The sequence below is a fragment of the Papio anubis genome, chromosome 12 (assembly GCF_008728515.1).
Source record: "Papio anubis isolate 15944 chromosome 12, Panubis1.0, whole genome shotgun sequence".
Lineage (NCBI taxonomy): Eukaryota > Metazoa > Chordata > Mammalia > Primates > Cercopithecidae > Papio > Papio anubis.
Window position 1 is genome coordinate 57,726,746 of NC_044987.1, and position 25,625 is coordinate 57,752,370.

General features: G+C 36.9%; 1 protein-coding gene across 13 annotated transcripts in view; it reads right to left on the reverse strand.

The window, feature by feature from the left end:
- Window positions 1-865: 865 nt before the first annotated feature.
- EMSY (EMSY transcriptional repressor, BRCA2 interacting) overlaps window positions 866-25,625 on the reverse strand; it is a 104,419-nt gene continuing 79,659 nt past the window's right edge. For 4 of the 13 annotated variants that reach the window (XM_009186964.4, XM_009186958.4, XM_021926338.2 and 1 more), the window contains 8 exons: window positions 24,657-24,855; window positions 16,748-16,912; window positions 14,858-15,013; window positions 13,174-13,215; window positions 10,443-10,642; window positions 7,998-8,561; window positions 6,523-7,023; window positions 1,475-2,908 (listed from right to left, as the gene is read on the reverse strand). In XM_009186964.4, the coding sequence (XP_009185228.2) occupies window positions 2,714-2,908; window positions 6,523-7,023; window positions 7,998-8,561; window positions 10,443-10,642; window positions 13,174-13,215; window positions 14,858-15,013; window positions 16,748-16,912; window positions 24,657-24,855 (2,022 nt within the window). In that variant the 3' untranslated portion in view covers window positions 1,475-2,713. Of the gene's footprint in view, window positions 2,909-6,522; window positions 7,024-7,997; window positions 8,562-10,442; window positions 10,643-13,173; window positions 13,216-14,857; window positions 15,014-16,747; window positions 16,913-24,656; window positions 24,856-25,625 lie in introns of all 13 variants that reach the window. The other 9 variants (XM_009186961.4, XM_003910443.5, XM_009186963.4 and 6 more) reach the window with 6 other exon arrangements.

A 25,625-nucleotide genomic window follows, 5' to 3' on the forward strand; every position in this document is an offset into this window, starting at 1 on the left:
CGGCACATCCATAAGAGGCAGAAAGTAGATGAGTGGTCACCCAGGGCTGGAGTGATGGTGGTGGTGGTTTCAGTTCAGGATTTCTTTTGTGATTAATGAAAATGTTCTCAAATTGATTGCGGTAATCGGTTGCCCAACTCTGTGAATATACTAAAACCATTAAACAGTATACTTTAAATGGGTGAGTTTATGGCATGTGGATATTTCAATGAAGCCCCCTTTTGTTTTTAATCCTCTAAGTTCACCATAAACTGCATCTGCAATACCAGGCACTTATTAAAGTTTACTTTACACCAAATGGATTTTTCTTATCACTGCCTAATAGTTGTTAGGATTCTAAAAATTCTGTAGCATTTGCATTGTAATTTGTTAACATTCTTCAAAGAGATGACTTTAAATTACTTTTAAATTATGTACTTAAATATGGAATACTAATAGATACAATGCTAAGACTTTCAGTAAAGGGATGTCTGAAAATCCATATATGGCATCATCATCTATCCACTTACTAAAAAAATCTAAGTATTATTCTTATTTTCTCCTATCTTCATTCCTCGTATCCATTTCATCAGCAGGAAGCCCTGTTTATAAACTTCATAAGGATAGGATTTCCTGTTTGTTCACTATGGTATCCCCAGTGCACGGAATGCTGTCATACAGAAGATGCTCAATTAATATTTGTTGAATAAATAAATGAATGCATGCTCTATTTCGAATTAGCACCTTTAAAAGAAAAATTTCAAATCTCACTTGATAATTTCTTAGTATTTGTAATTTTTTTTTTAAATGTAGAAGATGGCAGTTTTATTTGCCATTCCAATTGCAGAAACATATGAAGGCTAAATTCTCAAGGGACACAGGTATGCTATGCTGCCAAAATATGTAGAACATAACTTTATTCAAGTTTGCTCTTGTTACTTGATCCATGAATATTTAAAAGATACTTTATTTTATAAAAACTTACATCTGTAAGTAATGGATTGACCATAACAGAGGGCTTAACCTGGAATACATGGATAGGCTTAGAGGCCCATGAGCCCCTAAAATTGTATGCAAAGTCTAACATGTATTTAACATGTTGCATGTGTATCTTTTTGGTGAGAGTTCATAGTTTACCAAAGAAGTCTATGACCCAAGAAAGGTTAAAAAATTACTTAACTAGAAACAGTCACAAAGGTTTTTAAACATGAATTTGTACAATAAAATAATATCCAACAGCTCCATCTATGGGTAAATCATTATCACCTATCAGAACTAGTGACAACCACCAGAGATCAGTGCATCTTATGAATGCTTGTGTTTAAATCTTGAGTGTCACTCTAGTGGGAATTTATTAACTACAGTATCACAGCTTTTTTCCCCCCAGATGTAGATGCAAAAATTAGGAGACTGTTGATGAATTCTACTTACAGTACTTCAGCACCAAAAAAACTGGGCAGTTATGCTGATAAATGTATGTACAATTCAACATTTGTCAGTCTTAAAATGCTTATTTATAGTGAAATCTATATAAAACCGTTAAAAACTTTTCTATTTACATTTAAAAAAATGAAAAGTATAGTTTCCTTTGCCACAACTTGTCAAAACTCTTACCCTCCCACCCCCTTACCCCTTTCACTCTACTTGTGACAGACAGTGATCACAAGACCAAAACATATTGCTTCAACAAACTGTGTCCTAAAAAGGTAGAATGCTTAAAAACATTACATTTAGAACTGTAAATGAACTTTTTACACATTTCAAAGGGGCTTAAACAAAAGTATGTAAAAGTTATTTTCAAAGTCTCAGTCCAATGTGAATGTGCAATTTCAACGTTAAGAAAGCATCATATGAATGAAGAATTTGTTTTCTTAACATGACCGAACATTTCCTTTAGGTCTGAAAATGTTTCTTTTCCTCTGCTTCACAATGAAACATTTCTTAGTACGTTTTCTTAAAGGAAGAGGGAAAGTGGGGACAGACGACAGTGGAAAGCGTAGGCAATCCTGGTTTACAAGAAATTTGTCAGAAGGAGTACGGCCTGCTTTGAAATGTTTACACTTAAATAAATAGAAGGCAAGTGTGCTGCTTAGAGCACAAAGGAACAATACAATAAATTAGCACACAACTGATGAGAATGCACAAGCCACCCAAAAAGTACTTCCCACTGGTTAGGGATCTGATTTCTACCATCCAAGAAGGATTCTTTAGTGCCAGTATTATTCTAGGTGTTTATAAACTAATTATGAACTGAGCAAATGTAAAATTTTAACCAATTCAACACTTCCAGGGATTTGCAAAAACATACAAGTTTTTAAAAAACTTTTCGTGACACATCATTTCAAAATACAACTATTCACATACTCCTTTTAGATGGTATTTTGCTCAGTAGAAACCAGTTGAGAAACATTCACAGGAAGTCTCTTTCCACTGCAAGACAAAACTTTTTCACCGGCCATGATCCAACAGAGAAAGAAGACCAGGTCTTAAGTCACTGTAAATGTGCAGCTTTTTTTTTTCTTTTTCATTTTTTTTTTAAAAAAGTACATTCCCCTGTGAGTTTTATCTTGTTTTAAAATGCTGCTCCTGCAGCAATATCTTGTTGAAACACTGCTGCTTTAGGGTCCACAGCCTAAGTACAGGCAAAGTGCTCTTTTTAGTCATCAAAATACAAGGGTTTCCCTGGACACTTGGTAACCAAGCAGGTTTTAAAGTGCACTATTGTGTCCAAACACTAGGACCGTTCAGCAGAGCTCTGAGAAGGGCTGGGTTCAGTTCCATCCTCTGTGCTACTGTCTATGTCCTGCTCCATTGCTGTCTCCTCATCATCCAGCTGTTGACTGGTGAAGTTGTTTAGCTCAAGAAGCCCACTGGGCTCCACCACCACATTGGAGCTGGAGTGACAAGGAATAGCATACTGAGGAATGGCCTGGAAGAGAAGACACAGGAGAATCTTCATGGTAAGAAAAGGTAACAGAATAACTTCCTCAACAACACCAAGAAAAAAAAAAAAAAGAAAAGAAAACTGACATTTATTGGACAACTGCACAACTACTACATGCCAGGCACTGTGCAAGGTGCTTTCACACATCATATTCTACTTAATCCCTGTGACAACACTATAATGACATTATTATTCCCATTTACAAATGAGGAAACTGAGAGGGTAGGTGACTTAACCAAAGTCACACAGTTGGTTAATGCCAAGATTCAAATCCAAATCTTGTACAACTGAAAGCAATCTTTGCACTCCTTTATGGTGCCTCTTCTAACAAGGAGGCTGAAATCTATTGCCTAATTCAAGAGGAGAACTTTGAATGAAGCTTTCATTTGATTATTAAGCAAATGTAAATGTAGCCTAATTTTTCCCTTTATTATCTGCAAGACGAGTACCAGCAGAACACTTGCTGTAGGCCTCTGTGTAAGTAGATGTCATAGGTATACTGCCTTGTCAGATTCTTTTTCCTCCATATTAGACATCCTTTAAAAAGGTTATCAGTTCATGTCATACTCTTGTTTAAAACTCTAAAATTGTTTCCTATTGTACTCACTATACAACCAAACACCTTACCATGGCTACCAGTTTCATGCCAAACTCACTTGTACCTTAGTGCTTTTGTACTAGTCCTTCCCCTCTTCCTGGAATATTCTTCCTCTAAATCATGGCATGGTTGGCTCTGCAACTTGGTTCAAATGCTTGGAAAAGCTTTCCTTCCATGACCACCAACCCAAAAGTAGTGGGTTCATCCCACCCCCATATCTATTACATTCTGTCACATTTTTGTTCATTGCATTTATCTTCTGTTAAATTGTTTCTTACTCTTAAAATGTAAGCTCCAGTAGAACGTGGACAGAGCACAGATCTTGACTATCTTACTCATTGCTAGATGCCCAGAGCTTTGAACAAGGCCTGGCACACAGCAGAGGCTCAATAAACATTTGATGAATAAATATACATTTTTAACATTAAAATCCCCAGAGCAAAGTTGAATATCAGCACTTTGCAAATATACCTGACCAAAATAACCCTTTACTGGGGAAAGATATAAATTACACTATCAAGAAAATAATGCAAGATGCCTACGCATTGATTCTGGAGTCACAAAGTTCTGTTTGTTTGTTTCTGCTCCTTTCTTCCACATATCTGACAATTGTGTAAGACTATTAGACAAGGTCAAGAGGCCTGGATTTTAAGTTCAGCTCTGTCTCTGGCTTGCTGTGGGCCTCTGAGTAAGTCACTCTACTTCTTTGAGCCCTACATTCATCTTGTGTAAAATAAGATATTTGGAGGATACACTGTGAAGATCCTTGCAGTTCTAAAAGTCTATGAATTCCACATATATAGACTTCTTTATAATAGAAGATACATCTGGTTTACTTCCCTATTCTCAGCACTTAGCACTGTGCCTGGAACACAGTAGTTAAATATACATGTGGAATAAACAAATAAATGAATGAACCAACCAATGAATAAAATACATACTGTCCACAAAGAGCAATGCTTTTCATTCAAAGTATTTAATATCAAACACATTGAATTTTTATAGAGCATTCTTCTAGAATCAAAGCACTTTACAGGACTCAGCAAATCAATACTTCAGATCAAAGCTAAACATAACTAATAAGACCTGAAAATGCTCTAACAATATATTAATGATGAGTATAATAATAGGAGCTATTTTTATTGAGCATTGCTCTACACAGACACTTGACCAGGTGCTTTATATATATTTTCTCACTTAATCCTAAAACAACCCTGTGAAGTAGATGTTAATGTTTCCACTTCATAGGTAAAGAAACAGAGATATACAGGTTAGTTCAGTTGCCCAAACCCACAGTACTGTTACATAATAGGTACAGGTAGAAATCACATCTAGGGATCTCTGACTCCAAACGTTTGGTTGTTAATCACTCTGCTGTCCTTACCTCTGACATAGCACACCTGGCACATGGGACATGCTAAAAGCTGGCTGTGAATTCTGTAAAGAACCTATCCATTAACTATCATCCTTGATACATGAAGCAAATTACATTTTCACTCCTGTTTATAAAGTGCAGAAAAATAATTCCCAAATAAGCTGTTCAAAATGATTTTTAATTTAGTGAGTATAGGAATCTAAGCCCCCAGCAGGCATGATAATTTTGGTAAAAACAGTAATAGTTACCATCTGTTAGACAACTACCATGAGCCACGTACTGTGCTAGGTGCTTGATTTTGTGTAATCCTTGTATCAATCCTGTAAAGTAGGCATTACTGATTCCCATTTTACTGATGAGAAATCCAAGGCAAAATGACGTTAAGTAGCCTTGCCCAAAATCATACAATGAATGGCAAAGCCAGAAAACCATTCCTTTTCCACCACACCTTACTTCTTCAGGGGAAAATACAAAAAATCACAAATCCTTTTGTTAGGAAATATTTACTTCATTTACATTTCTTTTTACAAAGGGAAACACAAATTATTGTAATAATTCAATGGCCATTTCTACTTGCCTTTAAGCACTTCCTCCATACTTAATTCTATCTTAACTGGTTTAACATTGGTCAGTTTGCATTCTCCCATACCTTGGGACCATGGCAAAGAGAAAGTTTACCATAATGAATTGATGGTAAATCCTAGTCTACTTACATTTCAATAAATCCAAATTCTCAATTAACTAAAATGTGCTATTCTGATACCTTCCAAGTTCTACATCTGTTTAGCAAAGAATGACAAACGTCAAGAAAACAACCTGATACCTTGCAAGGAGAGAGGGAGATAAAACACAATTTCTAAGGGGTAGCCTGGACTCAGTGATTCTTTAGTCTTGATCTATTATGCATGACAAGAGATGATTTTTAGAATCAAGGAAATGTGAGATACCATCTATTATCAATGAATAATTCTATTGTGTTAATTAGCCTGTATTTACCAAGACATGAGAGTAACCAAACAAGATTTTTTAATAACAATGATTGAATTAAACAGTAAAGTTCATGGTTAGTCCCAAATTAAATATAAACATTATTTAGAAATATCCCCTTAGAACATGTCTCTCCAGACACTGCAGTTGAGGTTTGATTGTCCTGAGTCATAAATTTGGATCAAGAACAAGAACTGTTTTTCCAAGAAAAGGGTCCCCCAAATTAACCAGCAATAGAAGTGCAATCCAGTTACATTCCAGAATTTTTTGGGCAAAAATTGAGGATTACAAAATTTGAACCCAGGAACTTCCTATCTTCCGGGTTGACTTAATGAGTGAACACATTGGCAAGTATAGCTTGTATCTTACAAAATCAAACTGACACATGGGCCCTTTATTGCCTTTACAGTGTGCTGGGTGACAATGTCCATCAATTTTCTGATTCTCTTCCAGAAAATAAATAAATTTGTATTTTTGTAATAGGTGTTAAACCAAATTTGTCAAACACCATCTCAAAGATAATATCTATGTTTTCTTGCTGTCTTGGCTTAACTCTTCCTGTGACAAGTCAAAAGCATATCAAACAAACCCACAACCCCCAAGATGCCCAAGATTTCTCATTTTCCTTCCAGTTCTTACCTGGATGATAATTTCTGCTGGACTCTCTTCAGCTTTCTTTTGGCCTACATTCTGAATACGCATGAACTGGCCTGTCGCAGGCACTGCTGGTGCATCAATTTTCCTTGTCGTTAGGGAAGAGCCAACAGTGGATGGACTTGAACAGGACTCTCTACATTTCTGTTGCTGGGGAGTGGAATTCGCCATCCCTGCCACCACCATGTGGGTGGAGGGTAATGATCCTGCTTCACCAGTGAGCATGCTAGTGGCAAGAGCCTTCTTTGGGGGATCCACTATCATATGTTCTACATTTGTATCAATCTGAGCTTCCATCAAAGACATTTTCAAAATGTCAGACACTGCTGTCTTCTCAGAGGCCTGAATGGGAGATATGCTTGTAACTGGTGATGTCAGCTTAGGCACAGAACTGCCACCAGTTATCTTTGTAACTGTGGGAGGCTGGCGCCCCTCAAAAGTTATCTTTGTAACAGAGGATCCTTGGGTTATAATTGGCTGCTCCACCTGAAAATAAATTGGGGTTGTGTGTGTTACAGCTACATCTCTTTGAGAAAATCTAATCAAACACCCCAGACAATATGGCAAAAGAAACATTTGTGCGCTATACTAGGAAGACAGTTTTGAAGCTTGCTGTTTTAAAAAAAGAGGGCTGGATAGGAAGAATCTGGTTATTTTTATAAAACCTAGAGAAAGAGGAGGGGTTGAAAGAACTTTTGTTCAGCCAGCCAAGGTTTATAGCAGTAAAGAAAAAAATAGTCTCAGCAGCCTAGTTTTCCTTTGGGATTTACAGCCCTAAACAGTACACCTTCAACCTGGCTCAAATTATTTCATATAATCTTCTGCTTTTTAAAATAGAAAGATTTTTCCAATCTTTTGCTTCAAAATACATGTATACAAACATATCCTATGTACATATATTTATAATATATACATACATATACATCACTCCAGCGCCACTGGTTTTGCTAATGTAATTTTGCTTTCAATTATCCACCAATAATTCCTCTGTAATCTAGAAGATAAATCTAAAAAATAAATTTAACTAGATGGCTATGATATAAGCTACAAAGAAAGATGTTCAAGGAAGTTCTTTTAAAAACTGCAGTTTACTCAGCATTATTACCACAGAAATCAGAGTTTACAGGCATGGAAATAAATATTTTATACCAAAAAATAAAAATAATTTAGGGATATCGCTTCTATGCACTGTTGGTCAATGCTGAAGTGATTTCAATAAAAACTGCCTGGAAAATCAAGTTCTGAGTGCTATGCTTTTTTTTCTTCCTACATATTAATGCGTGCATTTCTTCCCTAATGTCAACCTTCTGATGGGGCAAAGTAATACCAGCGTAATGAGGCTTTTGGGTTTCCTCTTGCCAGGAGAAAGCACTGATATCATGATAGGGTCGTGATGTTCTCATTTTTTTTTTTCCGTGAACAGAGAAGTTTAACTTTGCATGCTATCAATATTCCGTTACCTGGCTTGCCGTCTGTTTCTCTGACGAAGCTGGGAGCGACATTTGGCTCTGGGGGGTTTGGGGTTGCACGTAGATTTTTGGTTGGTTCGGAGCCTGCTGCAGTTTAGGGAGCTGCTGCGTGGTTTTCACTGCAAGCACCTGTACTACAGTTTGCGGGGGCTGTGCCATTAAGGTAGGAAGCTGCCTGTCTTTGGCCACCATGGGATGCTGTGTGTGCTGTACATCTGGCTTGGGCTGTGCTTGTTCTTGCTGGAGAGGGGTGACTTTTTGATGCCTGATGGAAAGCTGGGGCATTTGCGGGAGTTTGTGCTGGAGCTGGTCTGCCTGCAGGTGGATGGTCTGCTTCTGTTTAGTCTGGAAGCACTGCAGAGTTTTCACTTGCAGCTGAGTCTGTTCCAGCGGGGGCTGGCTAAGTTTCTGCTGTTTAGCTGACTGTGACTGAGTCAGGGCAGATCGGTAAAACAGACCTGTCTGAGGGTCTAAAGTGTCCATCTCTTCAACCTCGCCCTCCTCAGTTCCAAGTTCCTCGCTGTGTTTGGTAAAAGCAGTGTGACTGCTTAATGCCTAAGTAAAAAAGGCACAAAGTAAGAATGAAATAAGAAAAACATCTACATTGCTACATTTTCCTCTTAACTGAAAAAGACTTATGAGATTCACTCAAAAATTTTCAGAAGAACCTAGAAAGGCCAAGAAACCTCAAGGAGCTTTCGACTGAAACTTGCAATTTCAACTCTCAGACGTAGTACTTTGAAAACTGGTCTACTTACTACTATCAGAAAAGTCTTAGAGGGTCCAGAACTTACAGATTAGAAGAATAAGATGGCCCTGCAAGCACAGCCTAACATGGAAAAAGAAGAGAAAGGCTCCCTGGCTCAGGAAACAGCCGTGTGGCCTATTCATGATGTTAACCTGTCTAAAAGCGGCAACCAAGCTGTGAGGTCCGGAGAAAAGCTAAGGTTTAGAGAAGCCCACCATGGCTGTATGTAGGTCCAATGCTGTCTGGAAAGTCAGGGAGATTGTCTGAGACCCAAGCCTGTCCCAGTCCCCACAGAGAGCCCCCTGGCATGGGTGGAGATCATTCTTCAGGCTTCACCAAGGTCTGCATGAAGCACCTCTCGACTAGCATTCCTTGCCCCTTTCCTCAGATCCCAGAGCCCTGGCTCCCAGGAGGGAAGGAGACTGAGGAGGGGACAAGATCATTCCTGTCAGTAGAAGGGTAGGGTGCCCAGTGTCAGTGCTAAGTGTTGTGAGGAGGCATCATCTTGAGTGACATGGTTAGGGCCAGCCTGTCAGACCTCTCTAGGTGTCCGGAGAAAGTTCAATGTCAGAAGCTGCCAGGTGAGGGCCGGACTCCAGGCTGAGACCTGCCGCCCAACAATACCTCCAGCCAGTTGGCTTCCCTCAGTGACATAGCAAGATCCACCCTATCCCCATCCTCCCTACTCCCTTATCATATGCTACACTTAAATCCTAAACCACAAAATTTTGAGATTCAATTGTGACTCTCCCCTATATCATAATGACTTCGCACACACAGGCTTTCAATTCAACATTCTTTGTTGCCTTTCTTTCAAGTAGTTTGCCTACAGTTAGATTCATCATCATGTAAGTGATGGTGACTTATGTGACTACTAATGATAAGTCATGCTTTAATCTGATATCAATAATATAACTATTTAACAGAGGCAGTTCACTTTGGGTTTAAATCCTGGCTCTGCCACCTGGAGCAAGTTTCTTACTTTCTTACTGAAGAGAGCATAAGTTTCCTCACTTGTAAAAGAGGGATAATCCACCCGCCTTGCAAGATCATAGTAAGAATCAAACAAGTTAATATACTTAAAGCTCAAAGCACAGTATCTGACACAAATTCAACCTATCAACATATTTTTCCTTTTCCCCATTACCCTTAATACCAGATGTCCTGTTTTACATTAGATTTATATTCTCAACTTTCTGTTGCATCTCTTCCTCTGTAATTGATCACGTATAGTTAAAAAAAAAAAAGTATTTATTTTCCTATTTATTCATAATGTTACTATGAGGATTCATTATAAAAGCAAAAACAAAACAAAACAAAAACACAAACCCAGCAGCAAACAGCTAAACAAGCCAAATGTTATTTCATTTGAAAATCTTATTTACCTCGATGATACATTCTTCCACAGTAAAATACACAAAAACAGTGACCAATTCTGATGTCATTAGATTCATCTAGATATTCTCACCTTTTTGAAATGGTAAAAATTCACGGATTTAAGAATACTGTTTCGAATTATTTTCTGATGTTAAGACTCTTAATTAATTTCTTTTACTCATTTCTTAGAAAAGAATTACGCAAACACTCTACATTTCAATTATTTCTCCTCCTAAAATACAAGATGACACTGAATCTTATTTCAAGCATGGGGAGTTACAGAAGATAGGAAGAAAAAGAAGAGATACAACCTGCTGCATAATGTGGGTGATTGCTCCAGGGGAAGATGCTGGGATGGACTTCACCACCACCGAAGTCTGTGTTGCGGTCTGTGACTGAGCCACATGCTGGAGCAGGGTCCGCTGGGGCTGGGAAGGCTGTTGGGGCTGGGAGCGATGGCTGACTGAAAATAGAGGAGGTGATGATATTTCTCCAGAAATCACCACAGCATCTGTAACCAGTAGTCATTTTAAACAAATGTCTGTGAGCTTGTATCACAGAAACAAAGTGTAGTATTGTGAACTAGGAGGCAGAAGACCACAGTCTGCCCATCTATGAGCTGTGTGACTCTAAGAAAGTCTCTTATCTTCTCTGAGACTGTTTCCTCATCTGCAAAATGGGAATAACAGAGCTATTATAAGGATGAGATGAGAAATGTATATGGAAGCACCGTGAAAAGTCTTATCACAAAGGAGGAACAAACCCCTTAAAGCTGCATCCTCCTGTGAGCTGTACTCACTTTCTCCAATGACTTTCATCCCATTAAGGTAACAAAGCAGTAATCAATTTCTGTAATCCCAAAATAATATCTTTAAGGAAAGTAAGGCAATACAAGTTCTTTAATCTCTTGGTCTCAGTTCTACATGCAATAAAAACATTAGTAGCATTCACTCCTTTGTATTAAGTGATTCTGTCTCACAACCTTACAGTTCCTAAAAATCTAAAGGTCTGGGTGATACTGCAGAAAATAAACTGAATCAAGAATCACACTTGGATCCTGTTCTGTTCTACCACCAAAGAGCCAAGTGAATTTGAAGAGGTCACTCATCCTCTATTAGCCTCTAAAACTTGAGGTTTTGTTTTGTTTGATTGATTTTCTTTTAATGGGATAATAAAAGCTTGCTGTTTCTATCTAGAAGAGGACCAAATGAAGTAACACATTGAAAAATTGTCCTTAAACTATAAAGTACTAAACAAATATAAAGAATTAACAAAAGAATAGAAAAATCTGTTCTATCATCTCAAATTTAGCTCACCTGGCACAAATGGATAAGCAAGCAGCATAGAAAACATCCCTGCTTCTTATTCTACTGCTACAAAGGTCCCATGAAGTAACCACTCTATCAAATTTTACCAGCTTCAGCTTCAAATTTTTATTCATTTATTTATTTATTTTTGAGACTCAGTCTTGCTCTGTTACTCAGGCTGGAGTGCAATAGCACAATCTCTGTTCACTGCAACCTCCACCTCCCAGTTTCAAGCTATTTTCATGCCTCCAGCCTCCTGAGTAGCTGGGACTACACGTGTGCACCACCACACCAGGCTAATTTTTGTACTTTTTAGTAGAGTCAGGGTTTTGCCATTACGGCCAGGCTGGTCTTGAAATCCTGGCCTCAAGTGATCCGCCCACCTCGGCCTCCCAAAGTGCTGAGATTACAGGCATGAGCCACTATACTCGGCCTCAACTTCAACTTTTTACACAGTCCACAGAGCTTTAAAAATGCATATGATTACTGGGAAACTAACCCTTTGAATTAGAAACAGATAAAAATATATCTGTAAATTAGCTAAGGATTTTAGGATTATTGAAACTCAATAATCTAAGATTCTAATATTCATATACCCTGATCTATAATTTCAAATAGCACTTATTTCCTGTTTAGAAAAGTCATAGTGGGGTGTTCAAGAGTAAGATGATCACTATGGAAATCAATGTAAAAATGCCATTTATGTATTATAAGGACTAACTTTGAAACTATCCAGTGAAATATAAATAGGCTTTATTTATTTTTTATGACACATTCTATCCATATTCACAAATGCAGTGTTTCTATTGTTGCTATACATATATCTACATGTGATTTGAGAGTATAAGCAGCAATACCAGTATTCTTTTATAAATGTACTGTACTATCTTACAGTATTTCACAGTATGCTTTGTATGCACATGTTAAATTATGTGAGTTAACAAAATCTTCCACATGTACTCAACAGAACCAAAAAAAGGATAGTCAAGATAGTCAAGGTTTACATTAAAACAACAATGACTGAAGTAATTTACAATATGACTGAGTAAAAAAAACAAATTATAATATTAAAATTAAGCAAATTAATAGTATTTAAATGAAAGCATCAGAAATGAATGACATGTGAAAATAAATATTTCAGATGAAATTATCAGATTATATGGAACACTTCTACCACCCATACTAATCTTCATAATTATTACATTAAGCATTTTTTTATTAAGAAGTGAAATGGATTTTAAAAAGATCAACTAAGTCTATTTAAAAATAATTCTCCTTCAACTATAAATTACTTCACGGTAATTCTCCAGAGTTCAGGAAAGTTAGAGAGAACTAGTACCCACTGCAGAATGATACAAAGGGCAGGTCAAGCAGAGCAGCTGGCTTTTAATTCAAACAAATGCTCAATATGGCTGTGGATATCATGGGTGGAGATTATGGAAGAAGGTCACAGAATAAACACTTGGAAAATAGCTGAAGTGACCTTAACTGGGCCATATAAACACCATAAAACAGTCATTTTTATTATTTTAAAGAACTCTTTTCCACTGTCAAAATGCTCATTTCTGAGAAAGAATTCCACTATTCTACAAAAGAAAAATCTCTCTTCCTTTCACTAAGTGGAGCTTACCTTTCCTCTACCAGATGAGAGTAGAGCGCATCCATTTAAGTGGTTCCCCCCAAAACAATCATCTTTTACCTTCAGTGATACTACAAATGGATGCACACCACTTACCTAGAAGGGGAAAAGCAACCTCTGTCCCCTCATCAGTGCGTTCTGAAAGGATAAGTAAGGGAAGAAATCATAGGTCTTTTCATCCGTTCACCATGCAATAATCTAGTCTACCCCCAGAGGTTAACATTAAGTTCCCCAGAATACTGGCCTCTGCTTTAATTAGCTTTCTGCTAAATAACTCTAGATGGCTTTCCATATCTTACCTGGATTTTCCCCTTTGGCAATTTTAATCCATTAGTCTTAATAATATTATCTCCTAAAATGATGCCAAAGAATTCCTTTTCTCTTTGGTATTTATGTCCTTCAAATATCTGTAACTTTATGTTCTCCTTTAATCACTGCTAAAGAAAACTTAAGATAGGAGTCCTCTACATATTGCCTCATAAGTCATCTCTCTTAAACCCTTTAATTATTCACATTACTACTCCCTGAACTATTTCAAATTTCAAGGTAATAAAGTGTTCAAAAGAGAAAGCAGTATTCCAGGTGTGGTCTAATCAGAATAGGACAGAAATAATATATCTTGTTTTATTTCTCTATATATGCCATCTAAACATCTCAGTGTTTTTCTGCCAGACCACATTTTAAACAAATAACCTAATCTGCTTTCCACCAGAACTTGTAAGTATTTACATGGATTTAAGGGTTTTTTGGCTAGTTTTTGTTTTTATTTTGAGACAGAGTCTCCCTCTGACACCCAGGCTGGAGTGCAGTGGCACAGTCTCAGCTCACTGCAACCTCCGCCTCCTGGATTCAAGGGATTCTCGTGCCTCAGCCTCCCGAGCAGCTGGGACTACAGGCGAGCGCCACCACGCCCAGCTCATTTTTGTAGTTTTAGTAGAGACGGGGTTTCGCTATGTTGGCCAGGCTAGTCTCAAACTCCTGACCTCAAGCAATCTGCCCGCATAGGCCTCCCAAAATGCTGGGATTACAGGCGTGAGTCACCACACCTGGCTAAGGTTTTCTACTTTTTGAAAAATATTAAAAGGACTGGATTTTACTTCTTCTTTCCCCCTTGACTCACCTTCCCACAAAACTAAAAAATCTAGATGCATAAAAATACTTATTCGAGGCCAGGCGCAGTGGCTCATGCCTGTAATTCTAGCACTTTGGGAGGCCAAGGTGGACGGATCTCTTGAGTCCAGGAATTCAAGACCAGCCCAGGCAACGTGGCAAGACCCCATCTCTACTAAAAATACAAAAAATTAGCCAGGCATAGTGGCACACACCTGTAGTCTCAGCTACTCAGGAGGCTGAGGCAGGAGGATCACCTGAGCCCAGGAAGTTGAGGCTGCAGTGAGTCATGACTGCGCCACTGCACTCCAGCCTGAGCGATGGGAGTTAGACCTTGTCTCAAAAAACAAACAAACAAACAAACAAAAAGCAAAACTCATTCTTAGACCAAAGATACTTTATCCTCTCCCTACAACTGTTGCTGTATATTCACAGTTGTTATTTATGGCTGACTTATAGTTTTATATTACCTACAAACTTTGTAACATCCTATTTTTTTTCCTAGTCATTAAAAACAGGGTAAATCCCAAGGATGTTGTGAATTTGCTCTGAAAACAAACAGGAAAAAAGCTAAAAATATAAAGAATATATTCTCCCCCAAACAATCATCCCATGAAATCCAGAAAGGTAGTTCTCCTACCTTAATACTATGTTTTAAGAGGACACCTACCAGTAGTGATGTATTCAGCTACTAGTTCTGACTCTACCACAGCAATTGATGGACTCTCAGGAGAATGTCTCTTTTCCTGGGTCATCTGAATAGGCACTGCCATTTGACTCAGGTCAATAGTGGGTTGTCTTGGTTTAGATTCCAATTTTTCCTTTACTGCATAAAAAAGTCAGGGGAAAAGTTAACTTTTATTACAAACAAGTACCAAAACCAGAGTTGTCCACAGGAATAATGAACCAGACCTCTGGGGTGCCACACTTGCAGTGACTAAGTAGACAGTGAATTGAAAAGAAAAAAGCAGATTGCTATGTATGGCTGTTTAGTGCACAACTTGCATAACCATACTCAGCAGCCTAGTAAGAAGGATTCACATACAATAACACAAAAATCATCTCTTTTTTATCTCTAAGCCAAACAACTGAATTTTTCTCTTGTACATACTCCTTAAGGTATTTCCTATACCCTTCCTCAAGGTATTCCCTGTGGCCTTGAGTTCATCAACCTAAAAACAAAGGGTGAATAAGCAGTACATAATATGATTTGCTCTAGGACATATCTACCCAGAATAGCACAACACAATGACCAGTTTAATTTGCGCTATTAAAAATTCAAGATATCTCCAAATGAATATTACAATATCTTCAACAACTCCTAAAGAATACAAATTTTCATGGTTAGAAAAAAATGGCTTCTCTGTTTCTACAAAAATGTCTGATACAACAGTCTGGAATCAGAATGATTTCCATGAATAGATTCACTTTCTATATACCTTGTTATCAACTTTTCTACAAAATCTATATGTTCAAAGTCCCCACCTCTATAAGGCATTAACAGAAATGGCTGAGTATGTCAACGACAAAGAACTGAAGAAATCCCTAAGGTCAAAAATAACACCGACAGGATGAACCAAAGACTTACATTAAATGCTAGTAATCTTTGGATCAAACAAGGTGGAAGTTACAATAAACGGTAACCAGTAACTAAGTCCACTGAATGTTCACACCCACTGAGTACATAACCTGACAAAAATCGAAACAATTAAACAAAATAAGTAAAACAACAACAACAAAAATACAAAAGTCACCCTACGAGTAGAGAGGACATTGAACTAGGAACCAAAAGATGAGTCTCACTCTGCCACTAATCAGCTGGATAACCTCTCTAGATCTCAGTTTAGTTATCCATAAAATGAAAGAGTTGGATGACATAATTGCTAAGGTCATTTAAATACTCTGAAAATCTTTGACCTATTATAGTAGAAAAGTCAGTACAACTTCCACAGGTTTGTTCTAGAGTTTATCAAAGATATTTAGTAATTAGAAATACTGATAGGATCTTGTTATATGAGGACAACTTGGCATGACAGCTCAAGTGGCTAACCTATACTATTCAAAGAAATAAGTCTGAAGATAAAATTAAAACAAATCAGAATGTTAGCAAGGGCCACTAAAGGTGTTTTGTGCTTTACCAATATCAAGGAGGATGGCAAAGCCCTTCAATCTGCCTCCTGCTACTCTTAAATGCAAGTGGCAACTGTACTGTATCTAGCCTTGTGCTTAGAAGTGATAGAACTACTCCTTTCTAGTGCTAAGAAATAATAGGACTCTCCATTTTAAGCAAGAGACAAAGAAGACAGAGCTGTCAATTTTTTTTCTCCTTTCTATAGTTAGTCCATTTGTACTTCAATATTCCTGTGCACATCTTATTGAACAAGTAAACCAGACTGTACCAATGATTATAGACAAGTCCAGAGGGGGGAAATGTGCTCAAATAATAGCAATAATAATAATAATAATAAATAATAGTAATAATCATAACAGTGGTAGTATTTTAGCACAACCCGTCTCTAGAGAAAACATGCTTCATTCAGTTGAGCATGTGAATTCATACCTGTTGTCTGTTGGAGTTCTAACAGAGCTTTGATTGTTGAAGTAGCTGATTGTGATTCACTGGATACATCCTGATAAATTATGGTAGGGCTAGTCTCCATTGCAATCTCATGTTCTGACCAATCCTGACGCCGGGAAGCAATTACATGAACTACAGGCTGGGAATCTGTTTTATATTAGTTAAAAAAAAACAAACCCTATAAACAAAGTTTCTCTTAAAAAAAAAAACAATTTTTTTTTGTCTGTTTGTTTATCTTTCTATTTATTGTAAATTACATGCTTTATCTCCCCAAGAAGACTATAAGCCCCTAGAGGGCATAATGTCTTTCACTTCTGAATTCACTCATTCATTCACTCATTCATTGATTCCACAAACTGGACACTTACGTGCCAGAATCTAGATATGGCATTGAAGATATAAAGGAGCTCACAGAATAATCAGAGGATGCTCAAGAAGCACATAGTCTGGTTGGGGAGACAGACATGTAAAAAGACAAATTACAATTCAATGTGATAATTGCTATTATAAATAGGTATGCATATGTGTAGGTGAGTGCGTGTTTGTGTACAGTAAGAACAAAATGCTGTAGGAGTCTTACTTTCTCCAATGCACCTGAAAATATGTGTTGTATTACAGCCTGAGCATTCTGTCAACACTTACTGGATGGCTGAATTACTGAAGGAAATCCTGTTCACTGCCAGCAAGAAAAGACAGATGACCTAGAACCAGCATGATACAACAGGACAAGTGTAACATCTGGAGCTCAAAGTCGTGGGTTATAGCCCCAACTATATCAATTATTAGCAAGTTGATTCTTTGGGTCTTAGTTTCACTATTTCTAAAATGGGAATAAAGTTACCTCTCTTCCTCATAGGATTTCTGAGTATGCAATGAAATGATACATGGAAATGAGCTTTATAAACTATGAAGGCCAGTAGAAATGTTATTATTGTTTCTTTGTAGCTTGTAAGTTCTCAATTCTAAGACCGTTTGTTAGTTTCAAAATAAGTTATAGCTCTAATCCAAGGCTTATTATATTCATGCTATACAGGTACACATATAAATACTACATGTGCATCAAATCAAGCAACAAGTTATTTTTTCAGTTTTCCACCTATAAAATAAGCAAGTTAGACTAGACTATTACGAACTTCCTAAACTCCTTTGTCCAAGACACCATAGAGGAAATTGTGGAGGATATAAAGGCATGATTCCTTCTTCTAAATTCAGATTATAATGGAGGAAACATCAAATAAAGATATATGGCTTTGTAGCTTCGGGCAAATATCAAACGATTAGGCAAACAAGACAAATAGAAAGTAAGAGGCTGCTTTGAATTGGGATGGTCAGTGAAAGCATCACAGAAGAATGAAAAGAATTCAAGTAGCTCCCAAAACAAGAATAAATATAATAAACATTTAACCTTCTATGAACCTTTTATATATATATATATATTTTTTTGAGACGGAGTCTCGCTTGTCAGCTTCAGGCTGGAGTGCAGTGGCGGATCTCAGCTCCTTCCTGCAAGCTCCGGGCCCCGCCCACGCCATTCTCGGCCTTCAGCCTCCGAAAGTAGCTGGGACTACAGGCTCAGCCACCACCGCTAGTTTTTGTATTTTAATAGAGACGGGTTTCACTGTGTTAGCCAGGCTGGCCTCATCTCCCTTGGACTCGATCCTCGCCTGCCTCGCCTCCCAAAGTGCTGGGATTACAGGCTTGAGCCACCGCGCCCGGCCAAACCTTATATTTTTTAAAGCCACAAAGTTGTTGAAAAATGTTGGGGCAAGGGGAACAACTCTTCCAACAAAACAGCCTTCCTGAAAAAAACAAAATCAATATACAATAGATCTAGAATTTTTAATTACCATGAACAAACTACATTTTTCTCCCCAAAACTCCAGGTAGAATATATGCCACACTAAAGACAAATAATTTTCCATTAAACTTCCCCAAAAATACAGAAGACTGGACGCTATCCTGCAATATCAAATGCCATGTGAAGCACAGAGCAGCTTTTATTTATTCATTTTAAGTAGATATGTAGAATTTAAACTTAAGAGAATTGATTACATTATGAAATCATTCCTTTTATATAACTTAAGCTCTCAAACTTAAGAAAATTTCATAATGATATAGGCAAAGAATGACTTTGCAACCCAACCCTACAAGACACACTGAATATCCACAAAAAGGCAGGGATTGTGTTTATAGAAATAAGGTAGAAAGAGATAAGAAAAAGGGAAAACAAATTTCCATAGGAGAGCATCTATCAAAGACCATTATCCCAAACAACATCACCTTGTAGGTACTAGAGAGATTGCTACATCTCTGTCTATACTTAGAAAGAGCAGCTGACCATCATAAGTATCACTCTAGCAACCCTGTGACACAAGATGAGTGTGTGAACCTACTTGAAAACCCGTCTTTAAATGATTCTCTCTCCTACTTTTGGCTTATGCTTAGACCTAAATGAATCTACTGTCTATCAAGTCATGGAATGCAATGACTAGGAAATCAGGGGCTTGATCTCACCAGTAACACGTGCTTATGCAGTGTGCACTCATCTAGACTTCCTGCGTCTCTTGCAGATGGTAGCCTTCTGTCCCTCAGATGTCTTTCTGAACTGAACAAGTATTTATTGGATACCTACTACATACATATTAGATACTAGAGATATACACTTTAGCATTATACTCAAAGGCAGACTCAGACATCTCTGTGGAAGAATATCTCCTATGTCTCTATTATAAATGGCCTATATCATGCTTTCATAGAATCTTAAGACTTCTCCATTAGAAGTGATCTTAAAGTTTGTCTAATGCTGCCATCAATCTTATACTAAAATCTTCACAGTGTTCCCATGGGTCTGAGAACTCTAGCACCAAAGTACTCACTACTTTCTAAGACAGTTTTCTTACAACTCTGCACAGTTATGACAATCAGAAAGTTTTTTCATATTGAGTAGAAACAGGTCTTGTTGTGACTTCTACTTAGCACTTCTATTGTCTGTTCCTGTATCCACAAAGACCAATTCTTTTCCTTCTTCCACATCACAGTCCTGAAGATAACTGACAAAAGCTCCTATGTTCCCACCAATCCAACCCATCCCCATCTTCTCTTCTTCATGATAAATATCCTGTTTCCACCAACTATTGCTCATACAAAGTGATTCCAAATACCTTACACACCTAAATCATTGCTTCTAAATTAAACCTAAGATATCTATATCCCTTTTACGATGTAATATATACCTTCCCTCTGAAGCACTGTCATAAAGCTCAAGGACTTCACAGTATTTAACTGCCTAGACAGCAAGGCCCAAAATGTTCCAGAGAACATTTGTTCCTCAAGATGTTCTGCAAAAAAGGGTTCCATGGTCAAAAAAGTTGGGGAACATTTTATATTGTATCTTCCACTCTTCATCTTTCATATACATATTAGCATATAATTGCTCTGAAAAGTTCTGCAATAAGTATGTTTCTGCTCAACCTAGATTTATTCCCCACCCTCACCTTGACCTACTGATATCATGAAACTTAAGAAAGAAATCATTCTAGAAACTGACTTATGACTTACTCAAAGCAATGTCTTTACAAGATACATTTTTATACTTAACTCATGCCTTATTCCATCATAAATCTCTGCCCTTGGTTTTGTCTCATTTTCTTCCACTTCACTTAATATAATCTTGTATTTTAATCCACCTTAAAACCTTTTGGAAACAAAGTATAATATAAATAATCTTTAATACTTGTTTAAAAAAAATCTGGAACACATTCCCAAATACGTTCTAGGCTACCCCATTCCCAAATGACAAAGGGGAAAAAGCCTATTTAGGAAAAAAAGCACAGGAACAATATGATGCATGATCTGATCTTCAGTAAGTGACCAAGGCAAGGATGGCCTTAATCCATTAGGTTTGGTCACCTAGTTATCTATCCATATCTAGGTGTATACTACTTACTACTTAACAGGCCCACTCACAAGGTTAGGGGGAGCTCCAGAAAAAAAAATTTGGACTCAGGCAACAAAAATGAGTTTATAAAGTGCAGCTTAACCCAATGCCACAGTTATTATGGTAGATGCTCTGCTACTTTTTCATTCGGTGAAATTTTTACTGAGTATCTTCTCAGTCCTAACTGAACTCTTTGATAAATACCAGATATGTATGAAGATGAATATGATCCTTAGGCTTGAGAAGCTAGTAGCTTACTTGAAAAGAAAACAATTATAATACACAAACAAACAAAACATACAAAATGAAATGGTCAATGTTAAAAGAGCTGATGCACAAAGCAATATTGGAAGCTTAACATAGAAGAATGAATCCTCGCAGGGTGATCAAGGAAAGTCTCAAAATAGGGTGATGATATTCTAGCCTATAAGGAGACAGTTGAGGAATAAAAATTTCTCTTCCTTCGGGGTGGAGGACAGTAGGTGAAGTTCAGAAACCACAAGTGGAATCAAGGCATTCTCTTGGCATACGTTGTCCTTATTCCAGGACTTGTGTAGCAGAAGTCACCAGAAAAAGGACCTGAAGTCAAGAAAAGATTGATTTTTCCTTAGAGTAGAATGCCAACTATTAAATGTGCAAAGAATAAGGAACTTAGGAAAATCATCTACGGATGCTAAAACTACTGGATAAGTGTTTGATGAGGAACACGATATTTATATCATGGACCTTCCTACAAATTACTATTAATCTCAAAGGGAAACATGTTAACTTCATAGTGGAGAAAACCAGACGACATCATCTTAACCAAGTGATCAGTGTGAACGTCATCTATGCTGGGACAAGCTGGCATCATGTTTCTCCTGATAAAACTGAGGATATAACATCCTATCTGTGGAATTCCCGATGAATCTAATCATGAGGAAACATCAGACAAAACCAAACTGAAGAATATTCTACAAAGTAACTGATCTACACTCTTCAAATATCAAAGTCAAGAAATACAAAGAAAGGCTGAGGACCTATTCCAGGTTAAAGAGAATTAAAAAACCATGACAGTTAAATGCAGCTAAATGCAGTGTATCTACCTGAATTTTATTGAGTACAGGTGAAAACCATAAAGAATATTATTAGCTAATTAACAATATTTGAATATGGATTGTAAATTAGATAATATTACTATAACATTAAATTTCTTGACTTTGATAATTGTATCTTAGTCATAAAAAGAAGAATCCTTAAGAAATATAGGCCTACAAATTTAAGTAAATATAAGAAACATGATAGCTCAACTTACTCTCACATGGTTAAGAAATTTTAAAAATATACACACACACAGCAGAAGGAGGGCAGAGAATCAACAACAAAGTAAATGTGGCAAAATGTAAATAAGTAGTGAGTCTAGGTAAAGAGTATACACAGGAGTTCTTTTTACTATTCTTGCAACTGTTCTGTAATTTTGAAATTATATCAAAAGAAAAGGTCACTTTAAAAAGAAAAAAGTGGCTAAAAACTACAAAAGCAACAATGTAACAGAAAAATAAACTGCTATATAGTACTTACATTCCTAATAAGTAGGAATATTCTCACATACTTTGAAAATCAGCATGACCTGAGACTAACCAACATCTTAATCCCTTTCTCTTTAAATCAAAGCATATATATTCCCAGACCTAGTCTTTGTAAGAATGTAGTAAGCAGCTATACAAGGCGATAAGGGGAGGGGAAAACAGATTATAAAAATCTGCTTTACAGTCAACTATGCCTATTCTAAATTGTGAAACTTTCTGTTATAGAATATTTTTAAAAGTAATATACAATGAAAGATATATTAGGTTGGTGCAAAAGTAATTGCAGTTTTGCCATTAAAAGTAATGGCAACTGCTTTTGCACCAACCTAATAGAAGAAATAAAAACAGAAGACACAAACTTATGTCCCATTCTTAGAATAAAAACTGAAGATTCGGTCGGGCACAGTGGCTCACGCCTATAATCCCAGCACTTTGGGAGGCCAAGGTGGGTGGATTACTTGAGGTCAGGAGTTCAAGACCAGCCTGGCCAACATGATGAAACCCCATCGCTACTAAAAATACAAAATATCAGCTAGGCATGGTGGCACGTGCCTGTAATACCGGCTACTCAGGAGGCTGAGGCAGGAGAACCGCTTGAACCCAGGAGACGGAGGTTCCAGTGAGCTGAGATCGCGCCACTGCACTCTAGTCTGGGCAACAAGAGTGAAACTCCATCTCAAAAAAAAAAAAAAACCCTAAAGATTCAACTACAATGAAATAGCATGTTTGGGAAGTACTAATTGGTTCACAGATCTCTTAGGAAAGGACTAACAATTTCAGAGGATAACCTGGGATTATGTATATACAAACTTCTATTGTTCATGTCCCCTTTTTGCACCAACTCATACCAAACATTTTATCTGCCCTCTTTGAAAATATATCTTGAGTGCAAAAAAGGCCAGTATTGCTCAAGAAACTGCATACCAAAAGAAATGATTGGAGAATAAGTATCAATGAAGTGTAACCAGCAGATAATTGACTCATAGTCAATACAGAATGATAAAGTCCATCTTAGCAAACAGATTCAGAAAATATTACTATCACTGATAATATGCTGAAGGAAACTATCCACTCTCTATAATGAGGGCAATATTATGTTTGTTAAAATCAACATTTTCATTTATTTTTAATTGATGAATTTTCAAAGAACATTTTGAATGCTTTCTTATCCTGTCCTCTCCTCACTGGAGTGTCAACTTTCAGTCTTTGGCATTTTTTTATTTGTTACTAATAAAATTCTTATACTAGAGCTGTATGTGTATTTTTTAAATCCTCTATTCTAGATCTAGATTTTATACTCCTAGAGGGCAAGAACTATATTGTACTCCTCTGTAGGGTCTAGCATAATGCTTAGTATGTAGTATAAACTGATCAATAATTGTCAAATTGAATTAATGGACTAATCAGCAATGTGAACCATGTAAAACTAATCTGGGAAGACTCCACCAAAGAGTTAAAATACTAGTGTTTGCACAATCTGAAGACTGTGTATAAGAAAAGTGAAGTTGCTAAGAAAGCACTCCAGAGAGAATAATGGGGAGGCAGAGAGAGGGAATGGAGAGAGTGTGGAAAGAACAAGGGAAGATAAACAGCTTTGCTTAGATGCATCAGAGTACATAAGCACAAACATAAATGTATCACCCAACAATAAGAACAATTAAGATAACTGAGAGACATGAGTACTAGATTTGTAGAAGGTCTCAAAGCTTATGATCATGAGCTTACTTCAAGAGATTTCCTAGAAAAGTAACATAATTCAAACAGCACTGAGGACAAAGAGTTTCCTGCTGTAGAATCTAGCTTCATAGTTCCTTCCATATAATTAGGACAACCATATGATTATCTGGGATACTTTTCAGAGTGAAAGGGAGTACTTTAATAATTGTGCCAGAACAATATAAACTAGGACTTGTCCCATGCAAATAGGAATGTATAGTCACCCTACTTACAGCCCATTTACAGTCTACCTCTGACCACCTTGATTCTTTCTCAGGGTATAGCAACAACCATTTCAAAATATATATTCACTTCTTTGCATACTTTTTCTCCTACTTACCCAAACCGGAGAGGAAGAATATGAAAATTACCGTCTGGGAATCATAACTCTATCCAGTTTAATATTACCTACCTGACAAGATTCATCATCTAAAGTTAATTATTTGATGAACACATTCCATGCAGGAAAGAATGGTAACCTTTACCAAAAATAAAATTTCAGCTCACCGATTTAACATCAAACAACAACAACAAAAATAAAGCCAAAAGAATCGACAGAGCATACAAATTTGTTGTGAAATGCGTAGAAGCAACCTCTAAAACCTCTATTTTAGAACTCAGGCACTATGTCAGTAGTACTTATATAAATCAGAAGTAAAATAGATCTTACCTTGGGAACTCTGGGAGGACTCTGTAGAAGAGGAACTACTATCTGTATAATTCTGTGGTTCTTCTTTTCCTTCCTGAATAGATGAATTACCAGCCTCTGCTACCCTGGATGCTTGCTGTAATGTTTCTGTTACTAGTTGTCTTGTTTGTTCACTAACGACTGTCGCTTGAAAAGTCACTGGTTTGGGTTTAATAAGAACCTAGGAGAAAAGCAGAAATATACTGAGATAAAATTTTAGAACACGATTTAAAAATGCTAAACTTCTAGGTCATAAACTGATATTTTCCTGGTATGGAAAATATTCTGTAAATTATGCTTTTTAGGCACAGTATTGTTCATCAAAGAGTAATTCAATCTACAGACAAATTACAGTGTAAGCCATATACAGTGTTTTAAAGTGGTACATGCCAGACTGCAATAGCCATAATTCTGACAAGAACCTTTGTGCCTGTTTTCCTATGACTTCAGAAGTCATTTTAAAATCTGTAGACTATATAGTAAAATGATATCCACAAGCTGAGGATGGCAGAACAAAAAGACACAAGGAGTCTAGATTCCCAGTGGAATGTTTGTGCTGCAATATCAGTCCAGGACTTCCTCCCTCTGAACTTTTATTAATATAATAAAAATAAAACCCTAATCTATTTGAGCCAGTGTTCTTCAAGTTTTTTTTTATTTCTTTTTTCTTCATTAGAAACTAAATCAAATTCCTAATTGACACACCTGCAAAAAGTAAAACTTGCTTGGGACCTAAACTAATCTTTGAAGAAACCCCAGATGAATACTGATTTGACAACTATCAGAAGCAACATGGAACATGTGTTAGATCAACTCCTGGTAAAAGTAAAAAACACTGAAACAAGTGAAATGGGAGAAAATTTTCAAACTGGGCCATTCTACTTCAAAATCTGAACTCCAGGAGTTAACTTCAATTGGAGCTACGGAATAAAAACTATTAACTCATCACAA